The sequence below is a fragment of the Pecten maximus genome, chromosome 19, assembly GCF_902652985.1.
Source record: "Pecten maximus chromosome 19, xPecMax1.1, whole genome shotgun sequence".
Taxonomy (NCBI): domain Eukaryota; kingdom Metazoa; phylum Mollusca; class Bivalvia; order Pectinida; family Pectinidae; genus Pecten; species Pecten maximus.
Window position 1 is genome coordinate 25,598,459 of NC_047033.1, and position 17,806 is coordinate 25,616,264.

A 17,806-nucleotide genomic window follows, 5' to 3' on the forward strand; every position below is an offset into this window, starting at 1 on the left:
TGTTAACGGAACCGAGATAGCAGCAACGTTTGCGATGAACTTGCGATAGAATCCAGATAACCCAATGAATGATCGAACTTGTGATTTGGTTTCTGGTCGTGGTGCTTCGAGAATCGCCTTAACCTTGTCTGGATTCGGTAACAACCGCTGGTCTCCGACCACGTGACCCAGACAACCCAGGCTTTGATATCCAAGTGCACACTTTGACGGCTTTGCAGTGATGCCAGATTTCCGTAGACGGTCGAACAGTTCGCGAAGAATTTGCTCGTGGTGCTCCCAAGTTTGTGTATATATGAGGATATCGTCAATGAAACTCTCTATATTTGACATTCCATAGAGAAGCTTTCTCATCAGGCGACAGAAAGTTGCAGGGGCATTTACCAAGCCGAAAGGCATCACAGTGAATTGGAACAATCCAACTGGTGTAGTGAAGGCTGTCTTTGGCTTGGATGTCTTCGCCATTGGCACCTGCCAATACCCCTTGCTCAGATCCAAACGCGAAAAATACCTATGACCAGCCAATCGTGAAAAGATGTCATCGGCATTAGGCATAGGTTCAGCATCGAATACGGTGACTCTGTTGATTTGACGATAATCGATGCAGAAGCGATTCGATCCATCCTTCTTTTTGACGATGACTACTGGAGCCGCATATGGAGATTCCGAAGGTTCGATTACCCCCATAGTTAACATCTGATCCATCTCCCTGCGAATGGTTTCTTTCATATGGAAAGGAAGAACTCGACCTTTCACTCTAACTGGATCGTCAGTGGTAAGCCTGATTTCATGCTCGACTAATGTTGTTTTCCCCGGAACATCAGTTAGTACATCAGAGTAGTTACTAAGAATGTCTCTTATCTGACGTCGTTGTGTCTGATCTAGCTGATCAGAAACCTTCACATCATCAACTGATTCCTTTCTGATTGGACTGGGTGTCGTCTCTAACTGTCTTTCAGAGACATCCTCGTTGTCGCTTCCCGTGTCATCTGTGACGATTGACGCGCACACTACAGATAGAACACCAGGTTCTGTTACCACGGCTGACGATTGCGTGTTCACGCGTTCCACATAACGACGAAGTAAGTTCGCATGTAAGGTCTTGACCTTCCCGTCGACATTCACCCTATAATCCATTGTTCCCCTTCTCTCCTCAATGGTGTAGGGCCCTCTCCATTGCATCAGTAATTTGTTGCGTTTGGTAGGTAAAAGAATTAGTACCTTCTGTCCTGGTTCCATGATCACATCCTTTGCCTTCCGGTTGTAATACTTGGCCTGTCGGGACTTAGCAGATTTCAACTGCTCTTGCGCTAGTTTACAAGTTTCCTCAAGTCTCTCTTTCAAATCGACGACATACTGGTATGTAGTCTTGACATCGGTATCAGGAACGTCCTTGGTCCAAAGCTCGCGCAAAATCATCATCGGCCCGCGCACAGTTCTACCAAACAACAGTTCAAAAGGCGAAAATCCAAGACTTTCTTGCGGTACCTCTCGGTAGGAAAATAGTAAAGCATTGAGGTACTTATCCCAGTCTTTGGGTCTTTCTGAACACATTCTTTTGAGCATCTGTTTCAGGGTACCATTGAAACGTTCTACAAGGCCGTTGCACATTGGGTGATACGGAGTTGTTGTTAACTGTCGAATGGATAAAAGACGACTCACTTCACGCATAAGTTCCGATGTGAATTGGCTACCCTGGTCGGTCAATACTTCCCGCGGAATGCCCACTCTACTGTACACATCAACCAACGCTTCAGCCACTCGCTCAGTCTCTATTCCCCTCAGAGCTATAGCCTCTGGATATCGCGTCGCATAATCAACAATGGTTAAGATGTATCTATTACCGCGATCAGTGGCTGGTTGAAGAGGTCCTATGATGTCAATGGCGACACGTTGAAACGGTATGTCGATAAGGGGCATCGTTCCTAGAGGAACTTTCGATACGCGTCCTTTCGGGAACGTCCTCTGGCAGACGTCGCAAGACCGACAAAACCTGGTTACGTCGGCGTTAACCCCTGGCCAGAAGAACTCCATCATGATTCGGTCGCTAGTCCGTTTTGCTCCTAGATGACCCGACATCATTGACTCATGAGCCAAGCGAAGTACATTCTCGCGATACTTTGTAGGAACTACGAGTTGCTTAAACGTTCTCCCGTTTGCTACTGCTGGGCTTTGGTACTCTCTGTATATCAGACCGCGATGCTTGAAGAATCTCGATTTTCCACCATCACGTCTTTCCTTTACCTCATCACGTGAAACCATGTCTCTAATCTTGACAAGACTATCATCTTCCTGTTGAGCTGTTTCTATATCAGATGGTTGAACCTCCTTCAAAGCCGCTGGTACCTTGAGGGTACGATAAGGTCGTTCGTTAAGTGTCCTCTGAGCTCTGGTCTCAACAACTGCTATATCAGCCATCCTCTGATTCCAACTTGAATCTGGTTCATCTGGGGCTCTAGCACCGTCTATGTTACCAAGGATAAGGTCGTAGACTGGGGTTTCCATGCACCAGGCAACTACAGGTCCAACATAATATGGTGTATCCACAACTACTGTGGCAGTAGGTACTTTCAAAGAACTGCCATCTGCAAGAGTGCATGCACGAACCTCGCCAGTCATCTGATCCTCAGTCACGAGACTTCTTTTAACCACCACACCTGAACAACCAGTGTCTCTCAGGACGGAAACTCGTTGACTCCCAACTACGCCTTCCACAACTGGCATCTTACAAGGTGTCGGAGCCGGGACGTTACAAGATACATTCATGTGAGTCCCATCTTGTAAACGACTTTCCCCGTCATCTACCTCCACATCAACAGAAACCTCCTGCTTGATCTCCTTCCTCCTCTGTTTCCTACCTACAGATACATTCTTGGTTGGTTTACCCGTAACAGACATCACGCGATTCTTAGACCCCTTTTTCGGACACTTGTTCGCGAGATGTTCAGTACTTTTGCACACGTAGCACTGCCTCACACTGTCCCTTGAGTTAGCACTAGATGTTTCTTTCGCAGTATCCGAATGATCGCGCTTTGGATTTCCTTGCGATGAACTTTTCCCAATCTTAGGACGAACTAAGTTAGTAGGGTTACCTCTGGCCTCGGCATATTGGTCGGCCAATCTCGACATTTCCTGAATCGACGAAGGGATACGCTCTTTTAAGAAAAGCGTCAGTTCGTTACCACAAGCCTGTAGAAACTGATCCCTAACCATCAAGTCTTTAAGTGCATCAAAGCTCTTATCAGTATGACCCATCTCAAGCCATCTAACAAAATAACTCTCCAGTCTTACTGCAAACTGTGTAAATGTCTCTCCAGACTCTGGCCTACCTGTCCTGAACCGTTTCCTAAAACCGTCCTCAGTCATATCAAATCGCTTGAGGAGCGCCGCTTTGAGTATATCGTAGTCTAACGATTGTTCCCTCGGTAAACGCGAAAACACGTCCAAGGCGCGTCCCTTGAGAAGAACACTGAGGTTAGTAGCCCAATGAAGCGATTTGTCCCAACGTTGCGTTGTCGCGTACCGTTCATACCGTTGTAGATAAGAGTCCATGTTGTCCTTATCTTCATCAAACGGAGTAAGCTTAGGACCACGCATCGATGAAATATGACTGTCTCCCTCAGACTTAGTGTTAAACTTCCCTTCTAAAGTGAGAATTTCAATTCTCCTACGATGTTCCTCTACGGCCCTTTCTTCACGCTCCTTCTCGAGTTCTCGTTGGAGAACTATCTTTTCCTTCTCTGATTGGAGTTCACGCTCGTGCCGTCGTCTATCTTCCTCTTGTTTAGTCGATTCACGTTGAAGTTGACGTTCATCGCGTTCTCTGTCTTGTTCCCCGCGTACAAACTCAACGAGCGGTAAACCTGACAAACCCATTTCCTTACCTAATGATATCAGGTCTCTAAAGGCAGACATATTTGTTACAATAATTATGAAAAATATACAACCAACAATGTAAACAAATGTGTGCATTACAAACCCTTCACGGAATTAAACAATCACACTATCCCACCGCTGCCACCAAAATTGTAACGGGATGAGCATATTGTCCAATCTGGTGCAGAGATAGAAACACAACACACTGTATTAACATTATTTACAACATTTAATTACAATATACACTATGAACAACTGCACATCCACACTCACTTTCACACATTTAATAAGAACATATATCACAAATAAATGGTTCACTCAAGGAATGGGCAGATTTCCATCACTGTCTATGAGGTCACCTAAATAGTCTACACTGGTGGGCAGATTTCCACCATGGAGTGTCAACAAGAACCCAGTTCTCTCCACAAGACGGCACCATCAAGCCTCATCACGAACAATTGTTATATTGCCAGAAAAGAATACCACTCATGGCTGTCTATCAAGGTTCTGGCTGTGAGTCGCAACCACAGTACCCAGGCCACCTCGCTCCACCACACATCAGTCTGGCATATGTCCCTGTCAGGACTCTGTTCTGACCATGATCCTTCCAGGATCATCCACACCACATTATGGTCTATCCTCACCAATGGGTTAAACTAAAATATAATACAAATATACTACTAAATAATTATGGCCCAACTAACCTAACCTATTAACAACCGTTATATTGACTGATATAATACATATATGCAATAAAATGACTACACCCTAAATTACTGAAAGTATGACACACGACGCCTTAATATTTACTACACTGACATGCACTCACGTTACACGTGTGCATATAACAATGACCACCCGTAATTCAGACTATGTAGACATTAACTAATATGTATATAATGGTATATGCTTGGTATATCTCTAAAATATCATCTATATAACTGTACATGTCGTATAATACCCTTTTAATAAATATACAATACGCTAAGCACACCTGTATACACCCGTGCAACATACCGGGTGGGTATCTATAAATAGACAACTATAATACCTTGCTGTTTATCTACACAGCATGTCAACAACAGTTATAAGCAATATATACAATTGGGTATGTATGTACGGTACTCACCGCAAGCTGTAGTTTGCGTATTTATGTCCAATAAATGAGTAAGTAGCCGCGGTGTTGTGCCGCTACATCTGCATGTTGACGTGTTTACACCGCACGTTCTGGAATGTCCTTTTTCCTATATCCGGTCACACATCCGGTTCACGTACAAGTCTTTGAGCGCGAAATACAAACAAAGTAAAGTACCATGATATGTAACAACGTGTCAATGTGTCAATATCTTGATCAGGTTTCTTCAGTGTCAAGATCAGGTGTGTCAATTTCAGATCAGGTGTCAATGTCCAGATCACGTGTCAATGTGTCAATATCTTGATCAGGTTTCTTCAGTGTCAAGATCAGGTGTGTCAATGTCTAGATCAGGTGTCAATGTCCAGATCAGGTGTGTCAATGTCTTGATCAGGTGTCAATGTCCAGATCAGGTGTCAATATCCAGATCATGTGTGTCAATGTCAGATCAGGTGTCAATGTCAGATCAGGTGTGTTAATGTCCAGATCAGGTGTGTCAATGTCAGATCAGGTGTCAATGTCCAGATCAGGTGTGTCAATGTCAGATCAGGTGTCAATGTCCAGATCAGGTGTGTCAATGTCCAGATCAGGTGTGTCAATGTCCAGATCAGGTGTGTCAATGTCCAGATCAGGTGTGTCAATGTCTTGATCAGGTGTCAATGTCCAGATCAGGTGTCAATATCCAGATCATGTGTGTCAATGTCAGATCAGGTGTGTCAATGTCCAGATCAGGTGTCAATGTCTAGATCAGGTGTGTTAATGTCCAGATCAGGTGTGTCAATGTCCAGATCAGGTGTGTCAATGTCCAGATCAGGTGTCAATGTCCAGATCAGATGTGTCAATGTCCAGATCAGGTGTGTCAATGTCCAGATCAGGTGTGTCAATGTCCAGATCAGGTGTGTCAATGTCCAGATCAGGTGTGTCAATGTCCAGATCAGGTGTGTCAATGTCGAAACCTGTGGGTTTTTTTTAAGATTATACCCACTTGGTGGGGCAGGGTATTACTGGTATGCCCCACTAGGAAGTCGTCTGAGGCATATACTTCCATCTGTTTGTCTGTCCACAAATTCTGTTAGAATTTATTCAGAGTTTGCTATTTAATCTTTACCATAATGATGCTGATTTTATTGCTGTGCAGTTGAAATAGATTTTTTTAACTTTGAGTTTGGTTTAATTTTGAGTTTAGCTCCATTTCTGTCAAATTGGAAGCAAGGGTATTCATGTTTCACATATTTAAACATCCTCTTGTTTCTCCTGTCAAAGTGGAAGCAAGGGTTTTCACCTAAACATCATCTAGTTTTAGTACCACAGGGTCTTGTCACAGATTCCCATTAGACTGTATATTTGTACTGTATTATGATACATATGTAATCTGGGTTAGGAACCAAGTCCCTGTGATCAATACCAAACAGCACAGACCATAGTGAATCTAACCTCCACACACTTCTACCTGGTGTACTGTTACCACATGTTTGACATACATCTTGTGTGTTCGGGGACGCATAATTGATATATATCTCGGTGTTTGGGGACGCATGTTTGACATATATCTTGTGTGTTTGGGGACAAATGCTGTTTACTTGCTTCAACTGTGATATTACTGTAACGCACATCTCACATTTTAATGTCATAGGTTTCTTTGCTGCTAATGTCCCAAATATGTTGGTAACGTACATATTGTCAGTTTTGCTGACCATCGGTCATCTTCAGGACTCCATTATGTACTGTAGAGAAGTTGGTAGTCATTACCTATATCACCTACTGTAGACTAAGTATGTATTATGATTTACCATAATGATTCTTTCATTCAAAGAAAGAATGAATCGTGTGTTTACCTACATGGGCCCAGTTGTTCAAAACGTGATTAGCTTAATCACTTGATTAGTTAAAATCTCACTTCTCCTTCACTTTAAAACCTGTGTAGGTATATTCCTAAAATAGACAAGTAGGGAGAGACTGACAAGTGCTAAGAGTTCCATTAAATTTTGTCAAGAAAGTTTTACCAGAAATGATTTTATCTGGATTTTTAAATTGTTATCAAACTGTGATTAGCATAATCACCCTTTGAATAAATGGGCCATGGTCTTTTTTCATCACATAAAAATCCGTACATTTTCATGCTTATGATATTCACCAATTTTTCATGTCATCCAACCATGTTGTTTAAATGACATCATTGGCCCATTATTTATATATACTTATAGCTTGTCATGGTGACAATATACTGGGCTGTTTTAGACTGTACAAATGTCTGTATTTATTGTCAGGGTGACAATATACTGGGGTATTTTGGACTATACAAATGTCTGTATTATTGTCACGGGTGACAATATACCGAGATGTTTTGGACTATACAAATGTCTGTATTTATTGTCACGGTGACAATATACTGGGGTATTTTGGACTATACAAATGTCTCTATTTATTGTCAGGGTGACAATATACTGGGCTGTTTTGGACTACAAATGTCTATTTATTGTCAGGGTGACAATATACTGGGCTGTTTTAGACTATACAAATGTCTGTATTTATTGTCACGGTGACAATATACTGGGGTATTTTGGACTATACAAATGTCTCTATTTATTGTCAGGGTGACAATATACTGGGCTGTTTTGGACTACAAATGTCTATTTATTGTCAGGGTGACAATATACTGGGCTGTTTTAGACTATACAAATGTCTGTATTTATTGTCACGGTGACAATATACTGGGGTATTTTGGACTATACAAATGTCTATTTATTGTCGGGGTGACAATAAACTGGGGTGTTTTGGACTATACAAATGTCTATTTATTGTCAGGGTGACAATATACTGGGCTGTTTTGGACTATACAAATGTCTATTTATTGTCACGGTGACAATATACTGGGGTATTTTGGACTATACAAATGTCTGTATTTATTGTCAGGGTGACAATATACTGGGCTGTTTTGGACTATACAAATGTCTATTTATTGTCACGGTGACAATATACTGGGGTATTTTGGACTATACAAATGTCTGTATTTATTGTCAGGGTGACAATATACCGAGATGTTTTGGACTATACAAATGTCTGTATTTATTGTCAGGGTGACAATATACTGGGCTGTTTTGGACTATACAAATGTCTATTTATTGTCACGGTGACAATATACTGGGGTATTTTGGACTATACAAATGTTTGTATTTATTGTCAGGGTGACAATATACCGAGATGTTTTGGACTATACAAATGTCTGTATTTATTGTCAGGGTGACAATATACTGGGGACTATACAAATGTCTATTTATTGTCAGGGTGACAATAAACTGGGGTGTTTTGGACTATACAAATGTCTATTTATTGTCAGGGTGACAATAAACTGGGGTATTTTGGACTATACAAATGTCTATTTATTGTCACGGTGACAATATACCGAGATGTTTTGGACTATACAAATGTCTATTTATTGTCAGGGTGACAATATACTGGGCTGTTTTGGACTATACAAATGTCTATTTATTGTCAGGGTGACAATATACTGGGATGTTTTGGACTATACAAATGTCTATTTATTGTCAGGGTGACAATATACTGGGCTGTTTTAGACTATACAAATGTCTATTTATTGTCAGGGTGACAATATACCGAGATGTTTTAGACTATACAAATGTCTGTATTTATTGTCAGGGTGACAATATACTGGGCTGTTTTGGACTATACAAATGTCTATTTATTGTCACGGTGACAATATACTGGGGTATTTTAGACTATACAAATGTCTATTTATTGTCAGGGTGACAATATACTGGGCTGTTTTGGACTATACAAATGTCTGTATTTATTGTCAGGGTGACAATATACTGGGCTGTTTTGGACTATACAAATGTTTGTATTTATTGTCAGGGTGACAATATACTGGGCTGTTTTGGACTATACAAATGTCTGTATTTATTGTCAGGGTGACAATATACTGGGGTATTTTAGACTATACAAATGTCTGTATTTATTGTCAGGGTGACAATATACTGGGGTGTTTTGGACTATACAAATGCCTGTATTTATTGTCAGGGTGACAATATACTGGGCTGTTTTAGACTATACAAATGTCTGTATTTATTGTCAGGGTGACAATATACTGGGGTATTTTGGACTATACAAATGCCTGTATTTATTGTCAGGGTGACAATATACTGGGGTATTTTGGACTATACAAATGCCTGTATTTATTGTCAGGGTGACAATATACTGGGGTATTTTGGACTATACAAATGTCTGTATTTATTGTCAGGGTGACAATATACTGGGCTGTTTTAGACTATACAAATGTCTGTATTTATTGTCAGGGTGACAATATACTGGGGTATTTGGACTATACAAATGTCTGTATTTATTGTCAGGGTGACAATATACTGGGGTATTTTGGACTATACAAATGTTTGTATTTATTGTCAGGGTGACAATATACTGGGCTGTTTTAGACTATACAAATGTCTGTATTTATTGTCAGGGTGACAATATACTGGGCTGTTTTAGACTATACAAATGTCTGTATTTATTGTCACGGTGACAATATACCGAGATGTTTTGGACTATACAAATGTCTATTTATTGTCAGGGTGACAATATACTGGGGTATTTTGGACTATACAAATGTCTATTTATTGTCACGGTGACAATATACTGGGCTGTTTTAGACTATACAAATGTCTATTTATTGTCACGGTGACAATATACTGGGCTGTTTTAGACTATACAAATGTCTATTTATTGTCACGGTGACAATATACTGGGCTGTTTTAGACTATACAAATGTTTGTATTTATTGTCAGGGTGACAATATACTGGGCTGTTTTAGACTATATAAATGTCTGTATTTATTGTCAGGGTGACAATATACTGGGCTGTTTTGGACTATACAAATGTTTGTATTTATTGTCAGGGTGACAATATACTGGGCTGTTTTGGACTATACAAATGTTTGTATTTATTGTCAGGGTGACAATATACTGGGCTGTTTTAGACTATACAAATGTCTGTATTTATTGTCAGGGTGACAATATACTGGGCTGTTTTAGACTATATAAATGTCTGTATTTATTGTCAGGGTGACAATATACTGGGCTGTTTTGGACTATACAAATGTTTGTATTTATTGTCAGGGTGACAATATACTGGGCTGTTTTGGACTATACAAATGTTTGTATTTATTGTCAGGGTGACAATATACTGGGCTGTTTTAGACTATACAAATGTCTGTATTTATTGTCAGGGTGACAATATACTGGGGTGTTTTGGACTATACAAATGTCTGTATTTATTGTCAGGGTGACAATATACTGAGATGTTTTGGACTATACAAATGTCTATTTATTGTCAGGGTGACAATATACTGGGATGTTTTGGACTATACAAATGTCTATTTATTGTCAGGGTGACAATATACTGAGATGTTTTGGACTATACAAATGTCTATTTATTGTCAGGGTGACAATATACCGAGATGTTTTGGACTATACAAATGTCTGTATTTATTGTCACGGTGACAATATACTGGGGTATTTTAGACTATACAAATGTCTGTATTTATTGTCACGGTGACAATATACTGGGTATTTTAGACTATACAAATGTCTATTTATTGTCAGGGTGACAATATACTGGGCTGTTTTAGACTATACAAATGTCTCTATTTATTGTCAGGGTGACAATATACTGGGCTGTTTTAGACTATACAAATGTCTGTATTTATTGTCAGGGTGACAATATACTGGGCTGTTTGGACTATACAAATGTCTGTATTTATTGTCACGGTGACAATATACCGAGATGTTTTAGACTATACAAATGTCTGTATTTATTGTCACGGTGACAATATACTGGGATGTTTTGGACTATACAAATGTCTCTATTTATTGTCAGGGTGACAATATACTGGGGTATTTTGGACTATACAAATGTCTGTATTTATTGTCAGGGTGACAATATACTGGGGTATTTTGGACTATACAAATGTCTCTATTTATTGTCAGGGTGACAATATACTGGGGTATTTTGGACTATACAAATGTCTCTATTTATTGTCACGGTGACAATATACTGGGGTATTTTGGACTATACAAATGTCTGTATTTATTGTCAGGGTGACAATATACTGGGCTGTTTTGGACTGTACAAATGTCTATTTATTGTCAGGGTGACAATATACTGGGCTGTTTTGGACTGTACAAATGTCTATTTATTGTCAGGGTGACAATATACTGGGCTGTTTTGGACTATACAAATGTCTCTATTTATTGTCAGGGTGACAATATACTGGGGTATTTTGGACTATACAAATGTCTGTATTTATTGTCACATGGACAATATACCGAGATGTTTTGGACTATACAAATGTCTGTATTTATTGTCAGGGTGACAATATACTGGGGTATTTTGGACTATACAAATGTCTGTATTTATTGTCACGGTGACAATATACTGGGGTATTTTGGACTATACAAATGTCTGTATTTATTGTCACGGTGACAATATACTGGGGTATTTTGGACTATACAAATGTCTGTATTTATTGTCACGGTGACAATATACTGGGGTATTTTGGACTATACAAATGTCTGTATTTATTGTCAGGGTGACAATATACTGGGGTATTTTGGACTATACAAATGTCTGTATTTATTGTCAGGGTGACAATATACTGGGCTGTTTTAGACTATACAAATGTCTATTTATTGTCAGGGTGACAATATACTGGGGTATTTTAGACTATACAAATGTCTATTTATTGTCAGGGTGACAATATACTGGGGTATTTTAGACTATACAAATGTCTATTTATTGTCAGGGTGACAATATACTGGGGTATTTTAGACTATACAAATGTCTATTTATTGTCAGGGTGACAATATACTGGGGTATTTTAGACTATACAAATGTCTATTTATTGTCAGGGTGACAATATACTGGGGTATTTTAGACTATACAAATGTCTATTTATTGTCAGGGTGACAATATACTGGGCTGTTTTAGACTATACAAATGTCTGTATTTATTGTCAGGGTGACAATATACCGAGATGTTTTGGACTATACAAATGTCTGTATTTATTGTCAGGGTGACAATATACTGGGGTATTTTGGACTATACAAATGTCTATTTATTGTCACGGTGACAATATACTGGGATGTTTTGGACTATACAAATGTCTGTATTTATTGTCACGGTGACAATATACTGGGGTATTTTGGACTATACAAATGTCTGTATTTATTGTCAGGGTGACAATATACTGGGGTATTTGGACTATACAAATGTCTGTATTTATTGTCACGGTGACAATATACTGGGCTGTTTTAGACTATACAAATGTCTGTATCTATTGTCAGGGTGACAATATACTGGGGTATTTGGACTATACAAATGTCTGTATTTATTGTCACGGTGACAATATACTGGGGTATTTTGGACTATACAAATGTCTATTTATTGTCACGGTGACAATATACTGGGGTATTTTGGACTATACAAATGTCTGTATTTATTGTCACGGTGACAATATACTGGGCTGTTTTAGACTATACAAATGTCTGTATTTATTGTCAGGGTGACAATATACTGGGGTATTTGGACTATACAAATGTCTGTATTTATTGTCACGGTGACAATATACTGGGCTGTTTTAGACTATACAAATGTCTGTATCTATTGTCAGGGTGACAATATACTGGGGTGTTTGGACTATACAAATGTCTATTTATTGTCAGGGTGACAATATACTGGGATGTTTTAGACTATATAAATGTCTATTTATTGTCACGGTGACAATATACTGGGGTATTTGGACTATACAAATGTCTATTTATTGTCACGGTGACAATATACTGGGGTATTTTGGACTATACAAATGTCTCTATTTATTGTCACGGTGACAATATACTGGGCTGTTTTAGACTGTACAAATGTCTATTTATTGTCACGGTGACAATATACTGGGGTATTTGGACTATACAAATGTCTATTTATTGTCACGGTGACAATATACTGGGGTATTTTGGACTATACAAATGTCTCTATTTATTGTCACGGTGACAATATACTGGGCTGTTTTCGACTATACAAATGCCTGTATTTATTTTGATTTTAAATATTTATTCTATGTTTTGTTTTCCTTCTTGGTTGTGCAAATGTAGATTCTTGTCAAGCTCAATATCAACCTAACCTCATACCAAATGGCTTAGTGTACAGATATAACTTCTACAGCAAATGTGTTCATTTTCTAGTCCACAGACTAACAGTGTAAAATTTGACATTCTTCTGTGGGTCTCCCATAAAATGTCCCATTTCATCTATTTATTTGTGACGTCATGTTTGATACTAGGTTTTATTTTCGTATGATTGATTTTATCTTCAGCACAATAACAATGTTTTAAAACATTTTCTACGTGTTTTATACAGTTGACTGATCATTTCAGTGTTGATTTAAACAAAAGTTATCTTTTAAATTTCCTTACAATTTTCTCACTTATTACACACAATCGTTTCCTGTTCGTCATGATTTAATAGTTTCTCTGTGAATACCAAGAAGACTTATAGATTAATACCTGGAAGACTTATAATTTTATGAGGCACATGTACACATTCTGATACCCAGTCATTAAAAGGAGATTTTATATCACATGTTAATGAGAGGTTTTAGTGACTGGCTTATTTCAAAATTATTTCAATTTTTTGAGGGGAATTTAAAGGCACTTTGGAGTGAATTAACTTTTTCAGGAGCCTTTCAGATAATTTTTCTATAGTCATCTAAGTTAAGAAATATACATCTTTACTTTTGGCAATAATTAAATGTCTAGAAGTGTTGTTATGGAAATTAATGTGGAAATTCTTGGATTTTTTTTTTTTTTTTTTTTAATATTTACCTTTTATTTATTTATTTGACTTACTGTCATATCAAATCTGACACTTTAAAGTTCTAACTATGCATTCCACACACCCCTTTGACCTTTACAATCATTAGAAGCCTACAAAATGTAGCTACATAATTATGTAGGACACAATGCCAATTGACTGCTGGAAATATTTTATGTCTTTCAAATTTTAGCTGGTATTTGATTTCATCTTTTCACAGAAAAACCAAATTTACTGGGTTTTGGATATGTGTGTTTTTATGTAGGGTACATCTGATTTACATTGAAATTTCTATTCTGTAAGAATCATTTCGATTTCCATTTATTTATTTTTCATTGCCTATAAATTCACTATGCAAGTTTTCTGAAATGTTAATCATTGTGCGATGGCTCTGCTGCCAGTGAGCTTGTTATGCCAGTGGTAAATGAAGTTGTGATTTGTTAAAAGTTGTTGATCTGTTCAATGTTGTTGAATTAGAACTGCTGAAATGAAAATAAACTATTTTTATATACCTCAGGAGTTATCTTAGATTTCCTTATAAATTGGTGGGGATTTTTGGTTTAGAATTGTTTATGAATCATGTAATAATTTTCAATTTATATAGTCAAACCAGAATGACCTGTCGCGTTGACCTTTTCATGGAATATTTATCCATAGTGGGTAGTTCCATTTGTGCACAGGTGTGTTAACAAAACATATTGATTAGGAATACTACTGTGTCCAGCAGGGTGCTGTTTTGGACCATTCGTTTTTGATACAATTTTATATTGACAACACAGGGATTGTATCATTTATTTTTGATGAATGGTTTACACATATTCAAGTAGCTATGTGATCAATTGTTCACATATTCAACAGATTTGTCGCTAAATCTTAGACCAGTATAAATACAAATGATGCAGCTGATGATAAGGTTTGTTACATCATATATACAAAGCACCTATTTCCCCTAAATGACTATAGACTCGTTGTAATCATTATGCTAATCAAAGTTCAACACGACAGGTCATTCTGGTCAGACTATACCAAATACATAGGACACTCCAGTGTACACGTGAAATTGTTCATGTATTATATAATACTGCTTCTTTATTCAGTCTGTTTGTGTGATATATAATTATCACTACTGAAGTATAGATACAGAACTTCTCCCAGTGAGAAACGAACAGCACTAAACTGGTCAAAAACAATCTTCGGACCAATGTCACCAGGGACACCATCTAACTGGTCAAAAGCAATCTTCGGACCAATATCGCCACTGGACACCATCTAACTGGTCAAAAACAATCTTCGGACCAATGTCGCCATGGACACCATCTAACTGGTCAAAAGTAATCTTCGGACCAATGTCGCCATGGACACCATCTAACTGGTCAAAAGCAATCTTCGGTCCAATATCGCCACAGAGACCATCTAACTGGTCAAAAACAATCTTCGGTCCAATGGAGCCACAGACACCATCTAACTGGTCAAAAACAATCTTCGGACCAATGTCGCCATGGACACCATCTAACTGGTCAAAAACAATCTTCGGTCCAATATCGCCACAGACACCATCTAACTGGTCAAAAACAATCTTCGGACCAATGTCGCCATGGACACCATCTAAATGGTCAAAAACAATCTTCGGTCCAATGGAGCCACAGACACCATCTAACTGGTCAAAAACAATCTTCGGACCAACGTCACCATGGACACCATCTTTGAAAATGTGTGATCGCTTCGTCTGAATATGAAGTTTTAATGAGACGGCTTCACTAACGAGTTTTGTATGGGAACATACTTATGATCCTAACTGAACTAGGGACATCTTTTTAAGGTGGCTATAGCAATAATCTTGAAAATCTTGTTACAAAACAGAAAGTTACAATGTATCAAAACATTTTACTGATGACTTTTAACTGAAATTTGCTGTCATACTTTCACCTGATATTGAGGGTGCCGCGGTGGCCGAGTGGCTATGGTGTCCAGATACCTTATCACTAGCCCTCCACCTCTGGGTTGCGAGTTCGAAACCTAAGTCGGGGCAGTTGCCAGGTACTGACCGTATAGGCTGATGGTTTTTCTCCAGGGTACTCCGGCTGTCCTCCACCTCTAAAACCTGGCACGTCCTTAAATGACCCTGGCTGTTAAAAGGATGTTAAACAAAATAAACCAAACCAACCAATATTAGGTAACTAATGTTGTCAGACCTAAATTCACAATAGAAATAAACACAACACAATTTTGAAAAAATATTTATTTTCTACAATCTTCAACATGGCAATGTGTGAAGCAGAAAAATATATGGCATGAATAACTTCGGATCGGGATATACCGGTACTCTCATGTAAAGCAATGTGTATGTATATGGACAGATCAGCCTTTCTGACCTCTCAAAAACGTATTAATATCAATTAGGTACTCTAGCAGTGTCTCCCATCAAACATACAGATCTACTATCTAGTTTATTGACAATAAAAATCTCCCTCCAAACATACATGTATATATCTACTCTCTAGTTAATTGAAACGAACAATAGACTGGTTATGACAGTAGTAAAAGTAAAGTCCGTAAATCAGTATCTGTTTCCTCACATTTTAAAAATATCTAGTCAAAATAAAGGTAAAGAGAGGCACTTGAGGAAAAAGCTTATATCACAGTAAGAATTCGTCGGGAGTAAAGTAAGAAAAGGTAATTAACATCATACTATGTTCAAGTACATGTATAATAGGGACGTATTGCGCTAAATTTGAACCAAAATGCCTCAGTATCTGAGACAATAATGCTGGTTTTTTTTATTTTTCACAAAAAGGAACATTACATGGATATATGTCATAAAAAATGCAATACAGTAGGGCTTGGAAATTAGACTAGGTTCTGTTTGTAATTTATTAGCTTCATTGGACATACATTTCAAAGTTTTGACAAAAAAATTGCATAATATAGAAATATATTTCTTCCCATTTAATAAATAATAATGTTTAAGAGACAGCCATCCAGATATCTCATGAAGAGTTGTTTCCCCTTACTTCTGTTGGAGTTCGGAGGCAATTACATGATTAAAACTTTATACCTTTACAAGCAGATATGACCAACCTACATGTATATGATATGTCTCAAATTAGAAGGCGACTTAATTATTACAATACAACAAAATAATATTTCACTGGGACATAGATAGCAATATGCACAAATGCTAAATTATTACTATAGGAATTTGGCTTATTGCTGGATAAATATCACAGTTAAATTACCCAGTATACTGTATTTACTAAGTGATAACAAACAACATTCAGGTGAACAACACAACAAACAGTCTTTGTCACCAATACTCAAACATCTTCGATAAAACATGTTTTAGAAAAGTTCTGGTCACCCAAGGTAGATTGATCTAAAGAGAACAGGTTTCAGAGCTATGGCTTTCTGAAAACGGCTATGAATTCGTTTGGGTAAAAGTGTCTTTTTCTGGTTACGTCGGAACTCTTGTTTCCGTGACAATACCGTAGCTGTGTCGGTCATGCCAAGATCGCAGGCTCTCTCAGCTGCCGTCATGTAAACAGACTCTTCCTCTCCCGCGTCGTTCTTCACGGCATACTGAAAAGGACGTTTTCATATATATAGATAGATAACAAAATAACGTATACTGAAAAGGACGATTTCATATATAAATATAGATACAGATAAGGAAAGAAGATTTGAGGAAATGTGTGAGGAAGGATATTAATTTTCTCTTGATTTCTTCAGTAAGTCAAGCAATATCAACATTATTGGTTACTGCAAACATATACCTACATCACATGTGATATATATTCAATATCTTAGATAGCTTCTGTACTACATTTTGTAAGTTTGATCACATCCTAAAACAAAACTGAAAATCTCACAAAAATAAGACTGGACATGTAGAAAACGTACATCAGGCAAACATCACAGAATGACTGA

General features: G+C 37.9%; 2 protein-coding genes and 1 long non-coding RNA gene across 5 annotated transcripts in view; 1 reads left to right on the top strand and 2 right to left on the bottom strand.

The window, feature by feature from the left end:
- Window positions 1-2: 2 nt before the first annotated feature.
- On the bottom strand, window positions 3-5,186 carry LOC117317492. Its single transcript, XM_033872303.1, has 3 exons — window positions 5,003-5,186; window positions 203-4,529; window positions 3-39 (listed from the first exon to the last, which is right to left on the bottom strand). Exons 2-3 carry the CDS (start codon window positions 3,967-3,969, stop codon window positions 3-5), a joined length of 3,804 nt encoding a protein of 1,267 aa, XP_033728194.1. The 5' UTR covers window positions 3,970-4,529; window positions 5,003-5,186.
- A 19-nt stretch (window positions 5,187-5,205) lies between these two features.
- On the top strand, window positions 5,206-14,394 carry LOC117317285. The gene is made up of 2 exons (XR_004530159.1): window positions 5,206-5,677; window positions 5,717-14,394. It is a non-coding gene; the product is annotated as an uncharacterized LOC117317285 (long non-coding RNA).
- Window positions 14,395-16,103: 1,709 nt separating this feature from the next.
- The window catches only part of LOC117317762 (poly [ADP-ribose] polymerase tankyrase-1-like), a 28,689-nt gene continuing 26,986 nt past the window's right edge, over window positions 16,104-17,806 (bottom strand). For all 3 annotated transcript variants that reach the window (XM_033872683.1, XM_033872685.1, XM_033872684.1), the window contains one exon: window positions 16,104-17,458. In XM_033872683.1, coding sequence (XP_033728574.1) covers window positions 17,237-17,458 — 222 coding nt within the window. In that variant the 3' untranslated portion in view covers window positions 16,104-17,236. The remainder of the gene's footprint in view (window positions 17,459-17,806) is intronic.